This window comes from Staurois parvus, unplaced genomic scaffold, assembly GCF_062004578.1.
Source record: "Staurois parvus isolate SC_StPar_1 unplaced genomic scaffold, SC_StPar_1.0 ptg000488l, whole genome shotgun sequence".
NCBI lineage: Eukaryota > Metazoa > Chordata > Amphibia > Anura > Ranidae > Staurois > Staurois parvus.
Genome location: NW_028318284.1, coordinates 2,633,050 through 2,655,631, shown reverse-complemented (window position 1 = coordinate 2,655,631; position 22,582 = coordinate 2,633,050). Strand labels below are relative to the sequence as shown.

The 22,582-nt window shown below is 41.2% G+C and overlaps 1 protein-coding gene across 1 annotated transcript in view; it reads left to right on the top strand.

Moving 5' to 3' along the window:
• Window positions 1-22,582, top strand: part of LOC149452213 (plasma membrane calcium-transporting ATPase 4-like) — a gene marked incomplete at its 5' end in the record, with an annotated part of 272,400 nt that overhangs the window by 170,684 nt on the left and 79,134 nt on the right. Inside the window, one exon of the mRNA XM_089689635.1 lies at window positions 13,624-13,711. Within this exon, the coding sequence (XP_089545761.1) occupies window positions 13,624-13,711 (88 nt within the window). The remainder of the gene's footprint in view (window positions 1-13,623; window positions 13,712-22,582) is intronic.

Here is a 22,582-nt window from a genome sequence, read left to right as displayed (position 1 = left end):
TGGAAACCACTTTTTCATACACTTTCATAACTTCTCGTAGGAAATACATACAATGGGATAAAACCTATATTCAGAGAGGTCATTTTAATACAAGTCACCTGATACCTTACACCGCTAGATTACGTCTACTTGAGAGCAGAAAGCGATATCTCTTTAACCGTCACAGCCAGATATGTCATATGTGATGTCTGGGCGTTCAGAATATCATTCTGCATATTATCCTACCAGTGGATAGGATGCTACATGTACCTATGGAAGGTTATTGACCATGGTATAACTTGCGAGGGATTTTGGTCCTAGCTTGGGTCTCCGCTTAGACCCCCCTCCCCAAATGAGGTGATTGGCTCTTGGCTTCAGAGACACCCCCTGCTGGGGAACTACAAAATAGGCTGTCAGGCCTGGAGAAGAAGATAAAGAGATTTCTCCCGTTTAACATCAGGAACCAACTTTGGGAGAAATGGTACCCTTTTGCTCAGGACACTTGAATCTGCTTAAACCAAGTACTTTGGCAAGTATTCTACCTCTCTAAACTTCTTTATGTTATCTCTCTGCTGTGTTTTGCTCTATGTATTTATATATATATATATATATATATATATATATATATAGGCTACATCTTTTTCTGTAAATGTTTTTATTGCACCATTTTGACCTTTTTAGTAATAAATTCTATTTTCTGAAAAGTGTTGAACTGTTTCTAAAGCTCTTTAATGCAAACTAAGAATCCCTGTCTCTGGAGAGCGCTACAGTGCGTTTTAAACTTCGGTATACATCTGCCTGCGGTGACAGTGTGTATACAGACGCTTATTCAAACATCATTGTGTTACTGCTAAGATTGGTGTGTTTCCTCCTTCTCTGTACAAAAAGGCGGTGGTGGCAGTGTGAAGGGTTAATTGCGTAATTAACCTAACCCAGTAACAATCGCTCTCAGGCTGTGGCACATAGATTGTGGTTCAGTGAGCTGAAAAATCTTTGTGCAGGGTGCAGCTGAACGTGGCATTGTTATGCACGTGACAGCGCGGTTTTAGATTGGCTAGTCCTTCGGTCACAAGGCGATGAGAAGGGCTGGGGGTCTGACACCGCGCCCGTCACAGAGAGGGTTTTATCTAATGGCCATAGCCATTCACAGTGGCTCAATACAAATGACATCTTGCAGATCATAAAAAGCTTTCATCGAAAATGTGTGCAGGTCTTCACAGGTGAACATCAGATCAGTCAAAAAAAATTATAGTATATCTAGCTCCAGCAGAATACAGTGCATGTGATGAATGGAGGCCAAAGCATTAGGAAGAAGAGTGAGACTAACTACCAAGATCCTAGCTACGGAGTAAGGCAGGGACAAAATTTAATAAAAAAAGCAAACGGACAATGCATGTGTAATAAGTATGTAATAAATGGAAAAACTGCAGACTGGGTGAACGTTCCTATTCTTAGCCCAACCATCCCCATCCTTTACCTATTACCAAAAGTGCAAATGGATAACCCACCCTGCATTTTTTTTCCAACAGTGGCTATATCATAGAAAGAGGAAGCCAATATAAAGCAGACATCTGCAAAGATGTGTTAAATTGCCTTCTGTCAATTGCCGTCTGAGGATTACAATTAATTTGTTACACATTTTGGGTGATTAACATTTGCCAAAGGATAGTCTGTTGGTCACATTGGATTAGAAATGCTTTTATTCAAGAATGCCTCTCATGTTGCAAGTGCAGAAAGAAATTTTTGATGAGATTAGAGAGCTCAGAAAAAGTTTTTGGAATTGCTAAAATTTGTGTTAACACATGTGATCCTTTTTGAAGGCACCCAGTACCTCCAGGTATATGAATCAACCATGGGCAGAGCCTATACCAGGGATACTGAATTAAAATTCAGAGGTCCGGTTGGTAACATTTTCTCTCCTCAGAGGTCCGAATCTCATTTTTCTTCTATGACTCAGGGCTTTCCCGTCACAGCCCCCCTTACATCACAACTCCCTTTCCCATCAGAGCCCCCCAACATTAAAACCCTGCTTACATCACAGTCCTCCTTGCAATCACAACCCCCACATCACAGCTACCCCCCCCCTCCTGACATCACAGCCCCCTTTCAATCCTAGCCCTCCTCCTCACACCACAGACCTTGCATATCATAGCTCCCCCCTCTCATATCACAGGTCCCCCCTCACATCACAGCCCCCCATATCACAGCCCCCCTCTCACACACAGCCCCCCATATCACATCACAGCCCTTTATATCACATCTCCCCCTTACATCACAGCCCCCTCATATCATACCTCCCCCCTCACATCACAGCTCCCTCTTAAAGTACAGCCCCACATATCACAGCTCCCTCTTACATCACAGCCCCCCATATCACATCACAGCACCTTCTTACATCAGAGACCCCCCATATCAGAGCTGCCCCCTCTCACATCACAGCCAATCCAACTCACAGCTCCCTCTCTCACATCACAGGCCCCCCCTTCTCACATCACAGCTTCCCACATCACAGTTCCCTATATCATAGCTCCCCCTTATATCACAGCCCCTCCCCTTATCAGAGCTTCTCCCTCACATCACAGCACCCAGTATTACAGCTCCCCCCAATTACACAGCTCCCCCCTCTTACTGCCCCCCACATCACAGCTCCCCCCCTCACTTCACAGCCCCCCAAATCACAGCTCCCCCTTTTGACATCAAAGCCCTCCCCTAATTTCCCCCCTACCTTAGCTCAATAGTGTGCAGGGCAGGAGGAATGGCAGAGTGCAATCCTCTTCTGAATGTACTTGTTGTTGTCGCCGCTGAACTCACTGCAGAGAGGAGGGTGGGAGGAATGGCAGGGTGGACTCCTCTTCTGAGTGTACTAGTTTCTGCCACCGCTGAACTCTCTGCAGGGCCACTCGGCAGGAGGCACGGAAGCATGTCTTGCAGCAAAGCCCAGTGGTAGTGGCCATGGAGAAGGTCAGGAAAGCATTGAGATACTCTCACCACTGGGCAATGGACATACCAGGCTCCCTACACTAAATGCCAGGCAATGAAGGCTGCACTATATTACCTATTTTTCTGGCATTGGGTCAGTGTCCTGGCAGTAGGACACTGTTTCTAACAATTTTTTTTTTTAACAATGCAGTTAACACATTGTACTTGTATATGTTTCAATACCCTTAAAATCTTTTTACACACAATTTCTAAGTCTTTTCACTTTTGAAATTGCCTAAAGTCAATTTATATCAAAGTGGTCTGCTGTAACTTTTGGTAATATATTAATATGCAAGGGAGTTTTATGTTTATGATAAACATTGCTGACTACTGTGTACCAGGTGTCTGTGGGATATAGCCAACTAGACCAAAAGCAATAAAGTGTGAATTAATTAAATTGCACAAGTTTTAATTCAGATCCGTGACAAACTGTCTGCAAACTGCAGTTCAGTGAGGCACATGATGTGAATCAAATCAGGTACTACCACTGTGTAGTGGACTACAGGCGATAAAGTGTGAAGTCATTTAATTGCATATGTAGACCAGTCATAAACTGCCTGCAAACACCAAGGCACATGGCGTGCATTAAAACAGGTACTATCACTCAATATGTATGAAACATGTAAACATAGGAAAGCACACACAATATTCCATAATAACAAGAAAGTGTCTTTATTGAACTGGGCAAGAGATAGTACCATGAGGGCCACTAATACTATGCATTGGGCCACTCACCAGCTAACCTCCCTGCCCTCTTTAATCCTTTCTGCAGATGCCGAAAAAGCTTTTGATGGAGTGGACTGGATTTTTTTTTTTTTTTTTTAAGAACTATTGCGTTTTCTGGGTTAGGCACCTGTATGGGTGAATGGATAACCTAACCTCATTATACCAGATGCTAGGATATGGGTAAATGGCCTTTTCTCAGATAAATTTCCATTTGGTAATGGAATGAGACAAGGTTGCCACTATCACTTCTACTATTTGCTGTAGTGTTAGAACCCATTTAGTAATGGAATGAGACAAGGTTGCCACTATCACTTCTACTATTTGCTGTAGTGTTAGAACCCCTGCTTTGCAAGATTTGGCAAAATCCGGATATAAAAGAAATATCGATAGGACCTATAGAAAATAAACGTTTAGCATATGCTGATGATATTTTTTATATTACAGACACCGTTATTTCACCATATTATTATTATTATTATTATACAGGATTTATAAAGCGCCAATAGTTTGCTCAGCGCTTTACACTATAAAGTGAGACAATACAGCAACAATACAGTTCAATACAAGAGGGATAGGAGGGCTCTGCTCCTTGGAGCTTACAATCTAGGATATATTACTGACAGAATTGAATAAGTACAGAGAGTTATTGAATTTTAAAGTAAATTATAATAAATCTGAAATCCCTGCTACCAACCTTTCCATAAGTACACAACAAGGCATCCTTTCTTTTCCTATGGGTAAAACAGTCTATGCACTACCTAGGTATATCCATCTCTGCAGATCAGAAAAGAATATAATCGGAAAATGTTAAACATTTGTTGAAAGCTCTACAATAAGATTTGCTCAGTTGGTGATGGAGTCCTCTTCCATGGCTTGGAGGGGTTTTAAGAATTAATGCTCTTCCCGGAGTCATATATCTCTATCATACAGTCCCAAATGCCTTTTTTAGATGCATACATAAAATGTTTAAAGACTGTATATGGTTATTAAAAAACCTAGAATATCTTTCTACCTTTATGGAGCCCCAAAATTAGGGGATGGGGACTACCAGAAATCCATTTAAATTATAAAGCTATGATATTAATGAGGATCCTTTACTGAAATCACTATGAGAGTGATAAGATTTTAGGTTAAAATAGAAAATCATATGGCCTGGTGCCATCATGCCTTTGCACCATGGGTGCTGGCATGATATAGGGGTCTGTCAGAAGGGGCATCTCCATTAGCAACAGCCACATTGATAGCTTGGGACAGAGTAAATAGAATGGTAAAATTAGCTTCGGCAGTGTCTCTGCTTGCTCCGTTGGGAGGATTTCCGTGGTTTAACCCAAGAGAGGATATTTCCTTTTTTGGTACTTGGGCAGGAACGCAGACATAAGATGTGGTGCACTAGCCCCAGGAGGCAACCTACTTACGCTTGCTGAACTACAGAAACAATTTGGCTCCTTTTGAATGCATTTTTGGAGATATTAGCAGATCTCACAAGAGTTTTAAAACTTTAGATACTGCCCTCCCCCCCATCTGACAGACGCTTTAACCTCATGGAAAAAGATTAGTGTTAGTAATAATTCTAAATACTCAAACCTCATATCCAGACTTGATCAGCTCCTGCTCCTTAAGGAACTACCTTTTTAGACTGAGTGGGACAGAGAATTAGAACGAGAAGTACAGTATTAGTACAAAATTCAAGAATTAAGGTACAGATTTATCTCTAGGTGGTACAGAACCCCCTTTAACCACTACCTATCACCTGCTTCACCTTCTTGCTGCCGAGGACAATTTTCAGATTTCAGTACTGTCGCACTGAATGACTATTGCACGGTCATGCAGCACTGTACGCATATGACATTTTTATAAACCTTTTGAGACATAGAGAGCTTTCTTTTGGTGGTATTTAATCACCGCTGGGTTTTTTTTTATTTTCTTAACCAATGAAAAAAGACTAAAATTTAAAAAAAAAATGTTTCTTAGTTTCTGTTTTTGCAAACAGGTAATCTTTCTCCTTCACTGATGTGCGCTGATGTGGCTGCACTCATGGGCACCAATAGGTAGCAGTAAAAGGTCACTGATGGGTGGCACTGACTGGCGGCACTGATGATCACTGACCGGTGGCATTGATGGACACTGGCAGCACTGATAGACACTGGCAGTACTGATGGACGCTGACTAGCAGCACTGATGAACACTGTTGGGGCTGGGGGCTGCCTCTGGTTTTTTTAAATACATTTTCCGATTACTGGCTCTCCTCTTTCCTAATAATGTGACAGTATGAGGAAAGTGCAGCCCATAACCTGCAACTGTATTTACATTGTGATCAGCTGTGTCATTGCACACATCTAATTACATGTTAAAAGGACGCTGTGATTAGCCCTTTACCATGTCATGTGATCAGCTGTGTCCGACGGACACAGCAATCACAGAGCTCGCCGGGTGCACCCCCCAGGAGTGTGCGGGAGGCACGGTTCTGGAGGACATCATATGACGCCCTCCTAGAAATAGACGACCATGCTGTAGCTGCCATTCAGCTATAGCCTGGTCGTCAAGTGTTTAAATTAGCAGGCGTGAACCAGGGCACTCACCAAATTGTTGTAGAGGCTGCACTCAACCGGGATTGCATTTGCAGTACATTTATGGTGGCAGTGTCCCAAAATACAAAAATTATTTGGAAGATATTTTAACACAGACAAATAGAATATAGCCTCTGCCAGTTAATAGGGATCTTCTTCAAATTGTATTTCATAATTCAGCAATTTCAGTCAAAATATATAAGAACTATGTATTACCTTTCCTTTTAGATGCAGCCAAAAGATTATACCGCTAGTGACAAATGCCCTACAGTACTTGACTGGAGGTTAGAGGTAGATAGGATTATGGAGGCCGAATGTTGGGTTCATAAGTGTAAGAGGAGTTATGAAAAATTCCAAAAGACGTGGGCTACATGGATGCAATACTCTACACACATGTAATTTAAAGAGAAGGTATAAGATTGGTGAATATTGTTAAGGTATGCCTATACCTCCCCCACTGAAGGAATTATTTTTAAGGGTTGAAACACTTATGCTAGAAAGTACATTTATAGGGAAATTGTCTGAAATTTGTACATAGTATTTGGAATGCATAGTGTTATTGTATTTATATTTCTCCCCACTTTGTTTTTTGGGGGTTTTTTTTGTTCTTCACTTTTTATTCATGATTTGATAATGTGTGTATTTGTAAACTTACGTTGTAAAATCATACCGGAATATCAATAAAAGATATTATAGAGGAAAAAAAGTGTTCTCTTGCTAAACATTACTGTTTTTTCTGCCTTCTGTATCAAAATAGAGGGGAAAACCAAGAACATTCTCTTGTTAAACTTTTTAGTTTTTCCTGTATTCTATAACAAAAAGGAGCTGAAAAACTAGAATATTTCCTTGTTAAGCATTATATTTTTCCTGTCTTCCTTTAAAAAAGGGGAAAAACAAGAACATCCCCTTGCTAAACATTATTGGTTTTCCTGACTTTAAAAAAAAAACAGTTGGTGTAAAGTGCAAACATGCATACTATATTAATGTAAACAACATGAAAAATAACAAACATTATTTTTTTAGAGCATCTCTAAAGTTTTGCCAATAGATCAAGAACCTTTTGCAAACGGCACAGTATAGAAATAGTGCAAACCTCAATAGGCTGGGGTTAAGAAAAGAGTTAACTTGCCACTGATGTGAGTAGGACACACTCTCCCCAATGTCTTCATGCTGCCAAGTTGGTTTGGGGCTCACTGAACCTATGCCTTCACTTATAGTATTCACTTCTTCACAGTGTCGCTTTTCTGTTGCAATGGACATGTCATCTGTAAAGAACATATATCAGAGAGATTCCTCCTCTCAGTCCCTTGTCTGCATTACACCATTTGTCATAGGGAGTAAGAGAGGTGGTGGGCTGCTCCATTGGGTATAGCAATGGTAGGTGTATTATAACACCGAGACACAGAATAGCAACAAAAAATTCAAAAGAAATGCATGTCTAACAAATTATGCAATGATTTGCATGTTCATGAGGGAAATAAGTATTTGATCCCCTATCATTCAGCAGGATTTCTGGCTATCAGGTGTCTTTCATACATGTAACAAGCTGAGATTAGAAGCAGTCTCTTAAAGGGAGTGCTGCTAATCTCATTTTGTTACCTGTATAAAAGACACCTGTCCACAGGAGCAATCAAACAATCAGATTCCAAACACTCCACCATGGCAAAGACCAAATAGCTGTCCAAGGATGTCAGGGACAAGATTGTAGACCTACACAAGGCTGGACCGGGCTACCAAACTATCACCAAGCAGCTTGGTGAGAAGGTGACATTTGGTGCAATCATTCGCAAATGGAAGAAACACAAAACAACTGTCAGTCTCTCTAGGTCTGGTGCACCATGCAAGATCTCACCTCGTGGAGTGTCAATGATCATGAGAACAGTGTGGAATCATCCCAGAACTACACGTGAGGATATTGTCAATGATCTCCAGGCAGCTGGGACCACAGTCACCAAGAAAACAATTGGTAACACACTACGCCGACAAGGATTGAAATCCTGCAGTGCCTGCAAGGTCCCTCTGCTCAAGAAAGCACATACCCAGGCCCGTGTGAAGTTTGCCGCTGAACATCTGAATGATGCAGAGGAGGACTGGATGAAAGTGTTGTGGTCAGATGAGACCAAAATCGAGCTCTTTGGCATCAACTCAACTCGCCGTATTTGGGAGGAGGAATGCTGCCTATGACCCCAAGAACAGCATCCCAACTGTCAAACGTGGTGGAAACATTCTGCTTTGGGGGGTTTTTCTGCTAAGGGGACAGGACAACTGCACCGCATCAAAGGGATGATGGACGGGGCAATGTACCGGCAAATCTTGGGTGAGAAACTTCTTCCCTCAGCCGGAGCATTGAAAATGGGTCATGGATGGGTGTTCTAGCATGACAATGACCCAAAACATATCGCCAAGGCAACAAAGGAGTGGCTCAAGAAGAAGCACATTAAGGTCCTGGAGTAGCCAAGCCAGTTTCTAGACCTTAATCAAATTGAAAATCTGTGGAGGGAGCTGAAAGTTCAAGTTGCCAAACGTCAGCCACCAAACCTTAATGACTTGGAGAGGATCTGCCGAGAGGAGTGGGCCAAAACCCCTCCTGAGAATTGTGCAAACCTGGTGGCCAACTACAGGAAACGTCTGACCTCTGTGATTGCCAACAAGTGATTTGCCACCAAGTACTAAGTCATGTTTTGTGAAGGGGATCAAATACTTATTTCCCTCATGAACATGCAAATCAGTGCATAATTTGTTAGACATGCATTTCTTTTGAATTTTTTGTTGCTATTTTGTCTCTAAGTGTTACAATACACCTACCATTCGATTTTTAGACTGATCATTTCTTTGTGAGTGGGTAAACATTCAAAATCAGCAGGGGATCAAATATTTATTTCCTTCACTGTAAAACGCTCATAAAATTAGGATCATTAGGGGAGAGGTGACAAATAACAGCAGGTCATAATGCATCTATGGTTTAATTCATGTTATCAAATAGCTACTATATACAAAATTGTTGAATGCATACAGTCCAAGAAAACAAAGTAAATCCATAAAGTGGGATATCGTACCATGTGCTACTATAGGAAATGTGCAAAGTTTATGCTTTCGTTCAGTCTCAGAAATTGTGCAGAATTAGTTTCATAAATCAATTTGCAATGATTTTTGTTATATAATATTCTATATTATAATATTTCTGTAAAGCAGAAACAGAGTGGTACATAGTACACAAGTGTGTCCAATATTTAAACAATTCTGCTGAGATATTGTTACAGGAAACATACAAAGCAGGGAAAATCAGAGGATATGTAGATTAAGGCTGGATGAACAATATGAGTATTTGTATGAGTGGTTGTGCTTGGTGTGTGAAAATCATATGTGTTACATCTTCTATATTTTTGTTCAATATTACCTCATTTTTCATTCTGATGCACCATGCTTGAACCGCAAAATTTCTTGGAATTGAGGGTGTCATCAAAGATATTCAAATGAAAGTAGCACTTGCCCACAATACTAATTTGTAGTTGTGATGGCTGCATTTGTTTTCTTTTTTAGGTTTGTTTTCTTCTATTTTCATCTGGTGATATAGTATAAATATATTGGAGGCTTGTTTTGCAGGGCATAGTGCTCACAGCATTGCATGTTTGGAGGTTTCAATTTGTATTGCAAAACCTGGTTGTTTTTATTTTTTTTTAAGAGACAACCTGTGGGGATTATATTAGGTTTCAAGTGTAAAGGTTTAGCAACTAAATAGCATTTAGAGTGAAATTTTGGCTTGGAAATCTTTATGCTGGTGGGATCCCCTTATTTCCTTCTCAAGGGTATGTAAGGGTGTTGGGCACATTTTATGTATATTTTTTTTCTGTTCTTAAAATATTACAAGAGGTATTTTACTGTCACTGTTACAGGGTGAAAGGTTTAGCACTGTTTTGCACCCTTTAACCATTTGAATACTGGGCAATTTTACACCTTCCTGCCCAGGCCATTTTCCAGGTTTCAGCGCTCTCACATCATTTTCTTCACACAACTAGAGCTTTCTTTTGGTGGTATTTAATCACCGACGGGGATTTTATTTTTTGCTAAATTATCAAAAAAAGACCGAAAATTTTGAAAAAAAACACGTTTTTCTTTTTTTCTGTTATAAAAGTTTGCAAATAAATAATTGTTCTTCATAAATTTAGGCCAAGATGTATTCTGCTACATGTCTTTGGTGAATATAACCCAAATTAGGATGTATTTTTTAGTTTGTAGGAAATTTACAGAGTTCACAAACTAACTGTATAGATCTGAATATTGATCAATCCTGAAGTACTGACGGCCAATCTAATTTCTTGAGGTCCAAGAATGTCAGAACAGTACAGATATTCCCCAAATGACCCCTTTTTGCAGAGTAGACAGTCCGACGTACTTCATAAGAGGCATGGCGAGTTTTTTGAAGTTGTATTTTTTTTGTCATAATTTGTCGGAAAATTAAAAAATGCAAAAAATTATTTTCACTATTTTTTTTTTTTTACATACTGTCACCAGTGCAGTACAGCGTCTTCATATAACTGGCATGGCGGTGATCAGGGACACTGACTGGTGACAGTATGAAAAAAAAAAATATATATATATATTTTTAATTTGTTTATTTTTAATTTTTTATTACTTTTTTTTTTTAAGTTTTTTTTCCATATTTCACTATGTCCAAAGTAGTACAATGTTACCATAGTAACACTGTACTACTTTGGGGAAGTGATCAGTATTTTTTTTTTTTTTTTACACAATTTGCTTATAGCAAAGAATTACTTTGCTATAAGCAAGCATTTACCTGAATGACATCGATTCATTCAGGGTTTTTTTTTTTTATGCTTAGCTGTGATTTGGCCACAGTTAATCACATGACATGTGCATGTGATTAGCTGTGACCATTCACAGCTAGGCAGTAGTATACAATGGATGGCATGAATGAAGCCATCCATTGTATACAATTGTCATGTGACCTGCTGTGATTGGTCACAGCAGGTCACATGGTACCGGCAACCGGCCGATACTCAGATCTGTCATCGGCCGTGTCCGAGGTATACGGCTGGTGACAGATCGCGCCGCTGCACTGCTCTGCAAGCGTAAAAAGTGCGCATGTGCGGGAGTACGCCATTTGGCGTCCAACCCGGAAATCTGATACATTTTTCCGTCTGCCTTTTGGCTATTGACTAGGCGTGTATTGGTTAAAAACCAGCCAATGTTTTTCAGCCCTTTTTGTGTAGGTCCCAAATTCTGTTGAGACACCCCTGTAACAAAGTAAAATATTTCCAGAATATCGGACCCCCAGTTTAAGTGGCCAAGGGCTTCTTATGTACTTTTTCACCTCCAGCAAGCTCCCAGGAGAACAGTGAGCAGCATAGTGGTGACATCACCAATTTTCACCTAAAATTTCCTGAGTTTAGAAGTCAACAGTACATTGCCTTAGATTCACACTGCCGATAAACAGTGCTGAAGTTGTAAATACAAGTGCACTGCTATTTTCTAGGAAGAATTGAAAACAAAGTAAACCTTTAAGGGTACTGCTTGGGAACAACATTTTTAAATATTACCTATAATGTAGTAAATCTTCACTGTTTGAGTTCAGGTCTGCTTTATACTTGGATAATAAATGACAACAAATGCAGCACAACCCATCTCTAACCCCAATTTTCAATGTTGGCTCACTCCAATGTGCATCAATATGTATAAATAAAAAAATGTGTGTAGGTAAAATACCAACAAAAATTTGCTGCTGTGTTTAGTGATTGTGACACCCTCTCACTGGCTCATCTACAAAATAATAAAATAGTAACATTTAAAAGGAAAAATAAATAAGTGTAATATATTTATATAAATGGAATCCCCTTGCAGACTTATGCGTAGAACTGCAGTATACAGTAAATGATGGAACCTCCTTGCTTCCAATAAACATACATAAGACAATATACACATAAACAATGCAGTGAATACTGCAATTTACAAATAATGGTGAAGCACTCTCAATCAATTTGACACAAGAGATAAGGGCCTTAATTTGGACATGGGATTCCTCAATCATTATCCAATATTTTTATGACTCCCTCTGTGAGTGTTGTTCTCCCCCCCCAGTCTTTGCTTTTGCTTTGCTGTGTCTTATCTCTAGGCTAACCCTAGGCTTGTGTTTCTTTCTGGTTTTTTTTTCTCATCCCCCACATCTCTTCTAACATTCTGCTAAAACTTTGTAATAGTACTGCTTAGACCTTGAAGAAGGGGACATACCCCGAAAGCTTGTCCTCAAAATTGTATGTTAGTGCAAATAAAAAAAGTATCACGTCAGTACTCAATTGTTTGTCGCAAATGCACTAATACAGCTACAATCACCTCAAGCAATAACTATAAACTAACACAACATAAAACAAAAGTAAGTATGAATAATGGTGGGAGCCTCCACTTTTGTTCCCCCATATGAAATATTAAAATATATAGTGAATTAACATAGGTGATAAATCACTAATAATGTCTGTTAAGTGCTACAACACTCTCATGCATCAAAAGTTCAAATTAAATTCCCCGGTTGTAATCCTTTTTTGTTATTGTGCAGGTAGCTTCTTTGTAAACACCACATGCTATCCTTCACCAAATGCACCACTTGCTCACCTTCATCAATTGACCTATATGTATGATAAGTCCAACTGTCCTTTCCCTTTAAATGTGGTATTTCCAGGCAAGATTTTCTCCAGATGCATCAAATTGGATTCAGCACAATATGTATCAAGCTCTCCAAGATATCACTCTCCATTGACAAAACAGAACAAGCCCACCATTGTGCATAGCATTAGAAACACAAACAAAAATTTTATTAAAATCCTCTAAATAATACACTTGCATTAAAATTGTCTCTAAATTCTGGTGCACAACAGAGTATATCACATACGAAACCAAGGTATTGCCCCCTTAAGGAACTAAAACATCAGTATATCACTCAATATACCACTTCCCGACATTATTTCTAGTTTACGCAATGGCATCACTGACTCCGCCCCAATGCATTTCATCATATGACTTCCTCAAGGGCAAACCTTGAGCCAGTGACGATGTCACATAATTGTTTATCTTTCTTTTAGATTTTTCACACCTAAATATCCTTTTTTTTAATGTTTATTTTCTTTTTTCAACAATACCTGTTTTTGATCCAAATGTAAGCTATCACTAGTGCATCTGCGATTACTGCTGCAATCCATGCTCCTAACAAAGAACTTTTATTACAATATGTGGTAGAGACAAAGAAAGCAAATCAAAACTTCTCTTGCCACAGCACCTGTTCTTTGTTCAGCTGAAATATAGACAGTATTTAATAATAGTGTAAATAAGAACTAACTGTCAGTAATAGTAATATTTCTTCTAGGTGGAACAAGAGAAGTTGGACAAAGTGTGGCCAGGACTCCGTGTGCTGGCTCGATCATCCCCTACTGACAAGCATACCTTAGTGAAAGGTAATATTTCCTTGTTTATAACACTTTTACTTGTTATGCTGTAAAAGTGAAGCACATGTTGTTCACACTAACATTAGATAGGAATTACATGGAATGTTTTCTTTTTCTACATGTGTTCTGTCAAGGGATATGTGTTTTGAACCCTGTGACAGCAGTATAATTTTGATGGGTATAGAAGGAAGGAATAAGCTTTACAAGCTTCAAGTTTTGTATTTCTATAATATGTTGGTCAACTTTTCATATGAGTCAAGTACATTAGAAGTGTAAATATGTATCTGTTTATACACCACAAAGACTCAAGGTTCATGTAGACCAGTAAATACACCGCAAGTGGTTAAGTAATAGCAAAAAGTATATTGGAACAGGATAAACAAAATTAGAAAAACATGAAATGGTTAAACAGTAAGTGAATTGGTTAACAATAGGAGTAATATACTGCAGCAAAAATAATTATGTAGGAGTTGCAGAGTTTTGGGTCCCCCTAAGGTCCTGCACAGCCAGGCAACAAACATTTCCTTCCACACAGACTTGCATACTGGAAACAGTAGCCAGTCTTTGAGCTTGGTTTTTTGGTTTTTAATAGGGGAATTGAACTTGGATGGGGTAAGAGATGTATGAAAGGCCAAAGGGAACAGCAACGTTGGACAATCTTCCTAGAACTATGTAGAAGTCTCGTTAACATCAAAAATTCTCTTTTGGAAAGCTAGCCAACATCTCCTGGTGTACCACCACCGACCCCAGATGAATCATCTCCTCATCCAGCTGTACTAGGTGATCTAACCCACAACAATGCACTGGGAAGACACCTGGGGGCTGAACAAATGAAGGCAAGAATAACTGACTGGTTTACTGTCCAGGAGTGAAGGCTGAGGTTAAAGGGTACTGTACATCTTCTCCCACTTGCTGCCTTGTTCCACTTCAGAAACCCCATACTATCCTTGACAATAATTGAGGTGCCATTTGAGTGAATCACTATGGATTTCATGGAATCCTTGGTAAAGTCAGCAAGGGGACACCAATATATATTAGTAGTCCTGGACTATGCAACTAGGTATCCAGGAGCAATAACTTTAAGGAAAACTTCCTCTACAGCCATTGCCTGGAAGTTTTGCCATATATTTTGAAGAACTGGGTTTCCCAAAGAGATACTGACAGATCAGGGTACTCCTTTTATGTGGCAGATGATGGTGGGCTTTTGCAAACTGTTTCAGATCAAGCAGTTGCAGACATCTGTCCATCTCCCGCAGACAGATGGCCTCATTGAGAAGTTTATTAAAACCCTGAAATTGATGCTAAAAAGAGTGATTCTGAAAAATGGGAAGGATTGGGTGATGCTGCAACAGGCCCTATTGTTTGCACCTGGGAGTTTCCACAAGCATCCGGAGGCTTTTTGCCATTTGAGCTAGTGTATGGGTGAACACTGCATGGGCCGCTAGATCTAGTAAAAGAGAAGTGGGAAAGTGAATTCTCACTGCACAAAACATTTCTAGAACATATTTCCTAGATGCGAGAGAGGGTGGTTAGAGGGATGTCATTAGTGAGGGAGCATCTCCATATGGTTCATGACTCCCGAAGGAGGGTTACAATCGTTCAGCTAGAATCAGTACTGGTGCCAGGCAGAGGCATGGTCAGCACACAGGAAAAAGAGTGGTTCAGGAAGAAGGCAAGAACATGGTTGATAAACAGTCCAGGGGTAGTACAGACAGTAGGAAAATCCATGGTCAGCAGATAGCCAAAGGATTGGTCCACGCAGCAGACCTGGACACAGGGGTGGAGTTTCAAGTTACTGGCTAAGTGGCAAATTTTCACTTCAGGTGGTGGAAAAAGTGGGTCATGTGAACTACAAATACATCACCCTGGGAAAAGAAAAACCTACCAAATGTTATCATGTAAACTTGTTAAAAGTCTAAAGAGTAAGTATCCACTGTGGTTGGTGTCAATTTAGAAGACCCTACCGGAGCTGACCTTACAGGTTTCTACTACCCTGTCCAAGCCACAAACCCAACAAACGAGAGTTTCTGCAGAGAAAAAGGATATTTTCAGGATTGCCTGGTCTCATCAATGTCATCAAACATAACATTATAACCGAGCCCAATGTAAAGATCTGTTTAAAGGCGTATCATATCCCAGAAGCACAGAGAATGGCAGTGTCCGAGGAAGTGCAAAAAATGATTGAGCATGATGTAATTGAAGAGTCGCAGAGTGAGTGGTTGAGCCCTATGGTGCTGTTACCAAAACCCAGAAGCACTCTGTTGTTCTGCAATGACTTTAGGAAATGTAATTAAATTTTCAAATTTGATGCCTATCCTATGCCCAGAGTAGATGGGTTAATTGAGAGGTTGGTTCCCGCCCAGTATATCATCACATTATGTACTGGCAAATTCCTCTCCAAGGAAGCCAGGGAGAAAACAGTTTTTCATCCCAGAAGACCAATATAAAAGAATACCATTTGGCTTATACTCTTCCACATTCCAAAGGACAATAGACAAGACATTATGCCCCCATTGGCAATATGCTTCAGTCTACCTGGATGACATTGTCATTTTTAGCAGAGATTGGGATCCCCATTTTCCCCTGGTTCAGGCAGTTGTAGACTCTCTGCAGAAAGCAGGATTTGCAGTCAGTCCTGAGAAATGTGCTATTGGGATGGAGGAAGCCAAGTAACTAGTGTACATTGTGTAGGAAGGTAGGAGGCTAGTAAAATCCCAAATGAACAAAGTAGAAGCCATACAGGATTGGCCCTGCCTCCCAAAAAAGTCAGAACATTTCTGGGTATGGTTGGCTACTCGTCCCCAACTTTGCCACCATTGCTGCACCATTTACCGGCTTCTAAGGAATTTGTGGTGCAGACCGATGCCTCTAATGAGAACTTAGGAGCAGTCCTGCCTTGAGTGGTCAATGGGGAAGAGCACCTAGTATTTTTTCTCAGTAGGAAACAGACAGTGGCTGAGAAAAACTACGCTGTGGTAGAGCAAGAGTGCCTCACCATAAATGGGCTCTGGACTCATTGTGGTATGTTTTGCTAGGCAGGAAATTTCACTGGATGTCAGATCATGCCCCATTGACATGGATGAGACAAAATAAGCAGGCCAATGCCAGAGTGACGAGGTTGTTCTGTTTAGGAGTTACATTTTTTGATGAAACACAGACCCAGGAGACAGCATCAAAATGCCAATGTCCCCTCTCTTAAGGGAAATGGTTGGTAAAGTTTGTGTACTCTGGGGCATAAAGGAGAAGACTGACTTGCAGTTCTCTCTGCATAAATAGTTGCCTAACTGGAACCCAGAATTTTAGAGATTCAGAGAGATATTTGGGTGGGAAAGAACCTCCACCCCTGATTGTCGGGACTCTGGATCCGAAAAGGGTTAAGCTCGCCTCCAGGAAGCAGCACTTATGACAGGAGGCTCTTAGTGCAGGGTGTAGGAGTTTGGAGAGGAGACACCTGTCTGTGAGCTACAGTGGGGCAAAAAAAGTATTTAGTCAGCCACCAATTGCGCAAGTTCTCCCACTTAAAAAGATGAGAGAGGCCTGTAATTGGCATCATAGGTAGACCTCAACTATGAGAGACAAAATGAGAAAAAAAATCCAGACAATCACATTGGCTGATTTGGAAAGAATTTATTTGCAATTTATGGTGGAACATAAGTATTTGGTCACCTACAAACAAGCAAGATTTCTGGCTCTCACAGACCTGTACCTTCTTCAAGAGGCTCCTCTGTCTTGCACTCATTACCTGTATCAATGGCACCTGTTTGAACTTGTTATCCGTACAAAAGACACCTGTCCACAACCTCAAACTGTCACACTCCAAACTCCACTATGGTGAAGACCAAAGAGCTGTCGAAGGACACCTGAAACAAAATTGTAGACCTGCACCAGGCTAGGAAGACTGAATCTGCAATAGGCAAGCAGCTTGGTGTGAACAAATCAACTGTGGGAGCAATAATTAGAAAATGGAAGACATACAAGACCACTGATAATCTCCCTCGATCTGGGGCTCCAGGCAAGATCTCACCCCGTGGGGTCAAAATGGTTACAAGAACGGTGAGCAAAAATCCCAGGACCACACAGGGGGACCTAGTGAATGACCTGCAGAGAGCTGGGACCAATGTAGCAAAGGCTACCATCAGTAACACACTACGCTGCCAGGGACTCAGATCCTGCAGTGCCAGACGTGTCCCCCTGCTTAAGCCAGTACATGTCCGGGCCCGTCTGACGTTTGCTAGAAAGCATTTGAATGATCCAGAAGAGGATTGGGAGAATGTCATTTGGTCAGATGAAACCAAAATAGAACTGTTTGGTAGAAACACAACTCGTCGTGTTTGGAGGAGAGAGAATGCTGAGTTGCATCCAAAGAACACCATACCTACTGTGAAGCATGGGGGTGGCAACATCATGCTTTGGGGCTGTTTTTCTGCAAAAGGACCAGGACGACTGATCCATGTACAGGACAGAATGAATGGGGCCATGTATCGTGAGATTTTGAGTGCAAACCTCCTTCAAGGGCATTGAAGATGAAACGTGGCTGGGTCTTCCAACATGACAATGATCCCAAACATACCGCCTGGGCAACGAAGGAGTGGCTTCGTAAGAAGCATTTCAAGGTCCTGGAGTGACCTAGCCAGTCTCCAGATCTCAACCCCATAGAAAACCTTTGGAGGGAGTTGAAAGTCCGTGTTGAGCAGCGACAGCCCCAAAACATCACTGCTCTAGAGGAGATCTGCATGGAGGAATGGGCCAACATACCAGCAACAGTGTGTGCCAACCTTGTGAAGACTTACATGAAATGTTTGACCTCTGTCATTGCCAACAAAGGATATATAACAAAGTATTGAGATGAACTTTTGATATTGACCAAATACTTATTTTCCATTATAATTTGCAAATAAATTCTTTCCAAATCTGTCAATGTGATTGTCTGGATTTTTTTTCTCATTTTGTCTCTCATAGTTGAGGTCAACCTATGATGCCAATTACAGGCCTCTCTCATCTTTTTACGTGGGAGAACTTGCACAATTGGTGGCTGACTAAATACTTTTTTGCCCCACTGTATATACAGTTGTGTTCAAAATAATAGCAGTGTGTTGAAAAAAGTGAATAAAGCTCAAAATCCTTCTAATAGCTTTTATTTCCATACACACAAATGCATTGGGAACACTACACATTCTATTCCAAATCAAAACATGATGAAAAATATATCAAATTTGTGTTGTTCCTCTAAAACAATTGAAGAAAAGTGAATATTATACTGTTCAAAAAAATAGCAGTGTTTGTATTCTTCTTTACAAACTCAAACATTCACTATATAAACTGAAAAATGTTTGAAGATTTTGCTTTCCTTTGAATCACTTAATTAATATTTAGTTGTATAAGCACTGTTTCTGAGAACTGCTGTACATCTGTGTTGCATGGAGTCAACCAACTTCTGGCACCTGTGAACAGGTATTCCAGCCCAGGATGATTGGACTACATTCCACAGTTCTTCTCTATTTCTTGGTTTTGCCTCAGAAACTGCATTTTTGATGTCACCCTACAAGTTTTCTATTGGATTAAGATCCTGGGATTGGGCTGGCTACTCCATAACGTCAATCTTGTTGGTCTGGAACCAAGATGTTGCACGTTTACTGGTGTGTTTGGGGTCGTTGTCTTCTTGGAACACCCATTTCAAAGGCATTTCCTCTTCAGCATAAGGAAGCATGACCTCTTCAAGTATTCTGATGTATTCAAACTGATCCATGATCCCTGGTATGCGATAAATAGGCCCAACACCGTAGTATGAGAAACATCCCCATACCATGATGCTTGCGCAACCATGCTTCACTGTCTTCACAGTGTACTGTGGCTTGAATTCAGTGTTTGGGGGACGTCTGACAAACTGTCTCCGGCCACTAGACCCAAAAAGAACAATCTTACTTTCATCAGTCCACAAAATGTTGCGCCATTTCTCTTTAGGCCAGTCAATGTGCTCTTTGGCAAATTGTAACCTTCAGCACGTCTTTTTTTCAACAGTGGGACTTTGCGGGGGCTTCTTGCAGATAGCTTGGCTTCACATAGGCGTCTTCTAATTTTAACAGTACTCACAGGTAACTTTAGACCTTCTTTGATCTTCCTGGAGCTGATTGTTGGCGGAGTCCTTGCCATTTTGGCTATTCTATCCATTCGAATGGTAGTTTTTCGCTTTCTTCCACATCTTTCAGGTTGTGGTTGCCATTTTAAAGCATTTGCGATCACTTTAGCTGAGCAGCCTCTCATTTTCTGCACTTCTTTGTTTTCCCCTCTCCAATCAACTTTTTAATCAAGGTACGCTGTTCTTCTGAACAATGTCTGGAACGACCCATTTTCCTCCAAATTTCAGAGAGAAATGCACTGTAACCAGCATGTACAACATTTGCTGCCTTCCTTCCTTAAATAAGGGCAAAAATTGCCACCTGTTTTTCAAAGAATGAATGACCTCACTAATAGAACTCCACACTGCTATTATTTTGAACATGCCCCTTTCAATTAGTGATTCAATTACACAGAATCAGCAGCATGCATGTCATGACTGTTGGGTCTGTTGGATTTCTATTACCGTATTTTCCGGCGTATAAGACGACTGGGCGTATAAGACGACTGGGCGTATAAGACGACCGCCTACTTTTCCTGTTTAAAATGTAGTGTTTGGGCTATACTCGTCTTATAAGACTACCCCTCTTCCAGTGCACACCAGTGGGAAGAATCGTGCCCCATCATTGGTGTCAGTGGGAGGAATAGTGCCCCATCATTGGTATTAGTGGGAGGAATAGTGCCCCATCATTGGTATCAGTGGGAGGAATAGTGCCCCATCATTGGTGTCAGTGGGAGGAATAGTGCCCCATCATTGGTGTCAGTGGGAGGAATAGTGCCCCATCATTGGTATCAGTGGCAGGAATAGTGCCCCATCATTAGTATCAGTGGCAGGAATAGTGCCCCATAATTGGTGTCAGTGGGAGGAATAGCACCCCATCATTAGTATCAGTGGCAGGAATAGTGCCCCATCATTGGTGTCAGTGGAAGGAATAGTGTCCCATCATTGGTATCAGTGGGAGGAATAGTGTCCCATCATTGGTGTCAGTGGGAGGAATAGTGCCGCATCATTAGTATCATTGGGGGGAATAGCACCCCATCATTGGTGTCAGTGGAATAGTGCCCCATCTTTGGTGTCAGTGGGAGGAATAGTATCCCATCATTGGTGTCAGTGGGGGGGGGAGGAATAGTGCCCCATCGTTGGTGTCAGTGGGGGGAGGAATAGTATCCCATCATTGGTGTCAGTGGGGGGTGGAATAGTGCCCCATCATTGGTGTCAGTGGGGGGGGGGGAATAGTGCCCAATCGTTGGTGTCAGTGGGGGGGAATAGTGCCCCATCGTTGGTGTCAGTGGGGGGGAGGAAAAGTGCCCCATTGTTGGTGTCAGTGGGAGGAATAATGCCCCATCATTGGTATCAGTGACACCAACGATGGGGCACTATTCCTCCCACTGACACTTGCTGACCCCTTTTCCAGTACGGTGCTGCTGCACGGTGTGCCTTTAAGGTGCAGTACGGTGCTGATTGGCCGCCTGTGTGCCTTTCCTGAGCTACAGTTCTGGCGGCCAATCACCGGTGAGGAGGCGGAGCCGAGCCGAGCAGCCGCGCGAACATCCAGTGGACGAACCGAAGGAAGGAGCAGCCGCGCTTCCTGGACCGGATCGTCGTGGGACCGGAGCCAGGTAAGAGACAGCAGCCCCCGCCCACCCCTGTACTTAGTGTCCCTTCTGTTGGAAGGGGGGGGGGGCGGCGGCGGCGGCACCACGTGCCCCCTAAAAAGTGTCAGCATGCCGTTACCGGCGTATAAGACGACCTCCGACTTTTGAGAAGATTTTCAAGGGGTAAAAAGTCGTCTTATACGCCGGAAAATACGGTACTCTACTACACCTGCTAGTAAATTATTTGCCTTGTAGAAATATCATTTCTACCAAAAACAGTGATTGATCAGGTTAGTGATGTCTGACTGCTATTATTTTGCACACAACTGTATGTAAAAACCACGCAAATGTAAACAATGTGATATCCATGAAAAAAAGCTAAAAACACACTAGGAGAGATTTTCCAGTGTAACAAATTACATAGATAAAAAGTGTTGTGCTAATTAGTGAAAATTCAAAACTTATACATCAAACTCCCCAAAAAAAAAATTTATAAAAGAGTCCCAAAATGAATCATGTGAACGCCCACAGCATGTAAACGCTATCAAATATTCCACCCAAGAGCTCTTGGAAAAGGTGCCAGGAGAGACTGAAAACCTCCACTGATGGTAGCAAAATGCAGGCTTATTAAACCAATATGACCCCCTTATCACAGAGACATCATAAATGGCATGTGTAATAGTATTCCATGTCTGCCGCATCCTTCTCACTCTTTCTTTAGATCCGCAGATAGCCTGGTTTAACATAGATCTCCACATCTAGCCGTCAGCCACATTAGCTCAGAAAGAAAATAAGAGTGTGTAAAATCATCCAACTGCTGACAGAGCAGAGCTACATGCTGACATCATCGTGCAACCAGAAGTGATGCAAAAGTTGTCCATATTGCCAGCCTAAATGTGACAAAACGAATTCTAAATGCAATATTCTGATAAAAGTTGTTGCGTGATTTTATACTATATTGGGCATTTGCTCTCATTCTCTTTCTGAGCTACTGTGGCTAATGGCTGGATATGGTGTCTATGTTAAACCGGGCTATCTGTGGATTTAAAGGAGTGGGAGAGACGCGGCAGATGTGGAATACTATTACACATGCCATTTATGACTTTTCTATGATTTAGGGGGTCATATTGATTCGGTAAGCCTGCATTTTGCTACAGTCGGAGGTTTGAA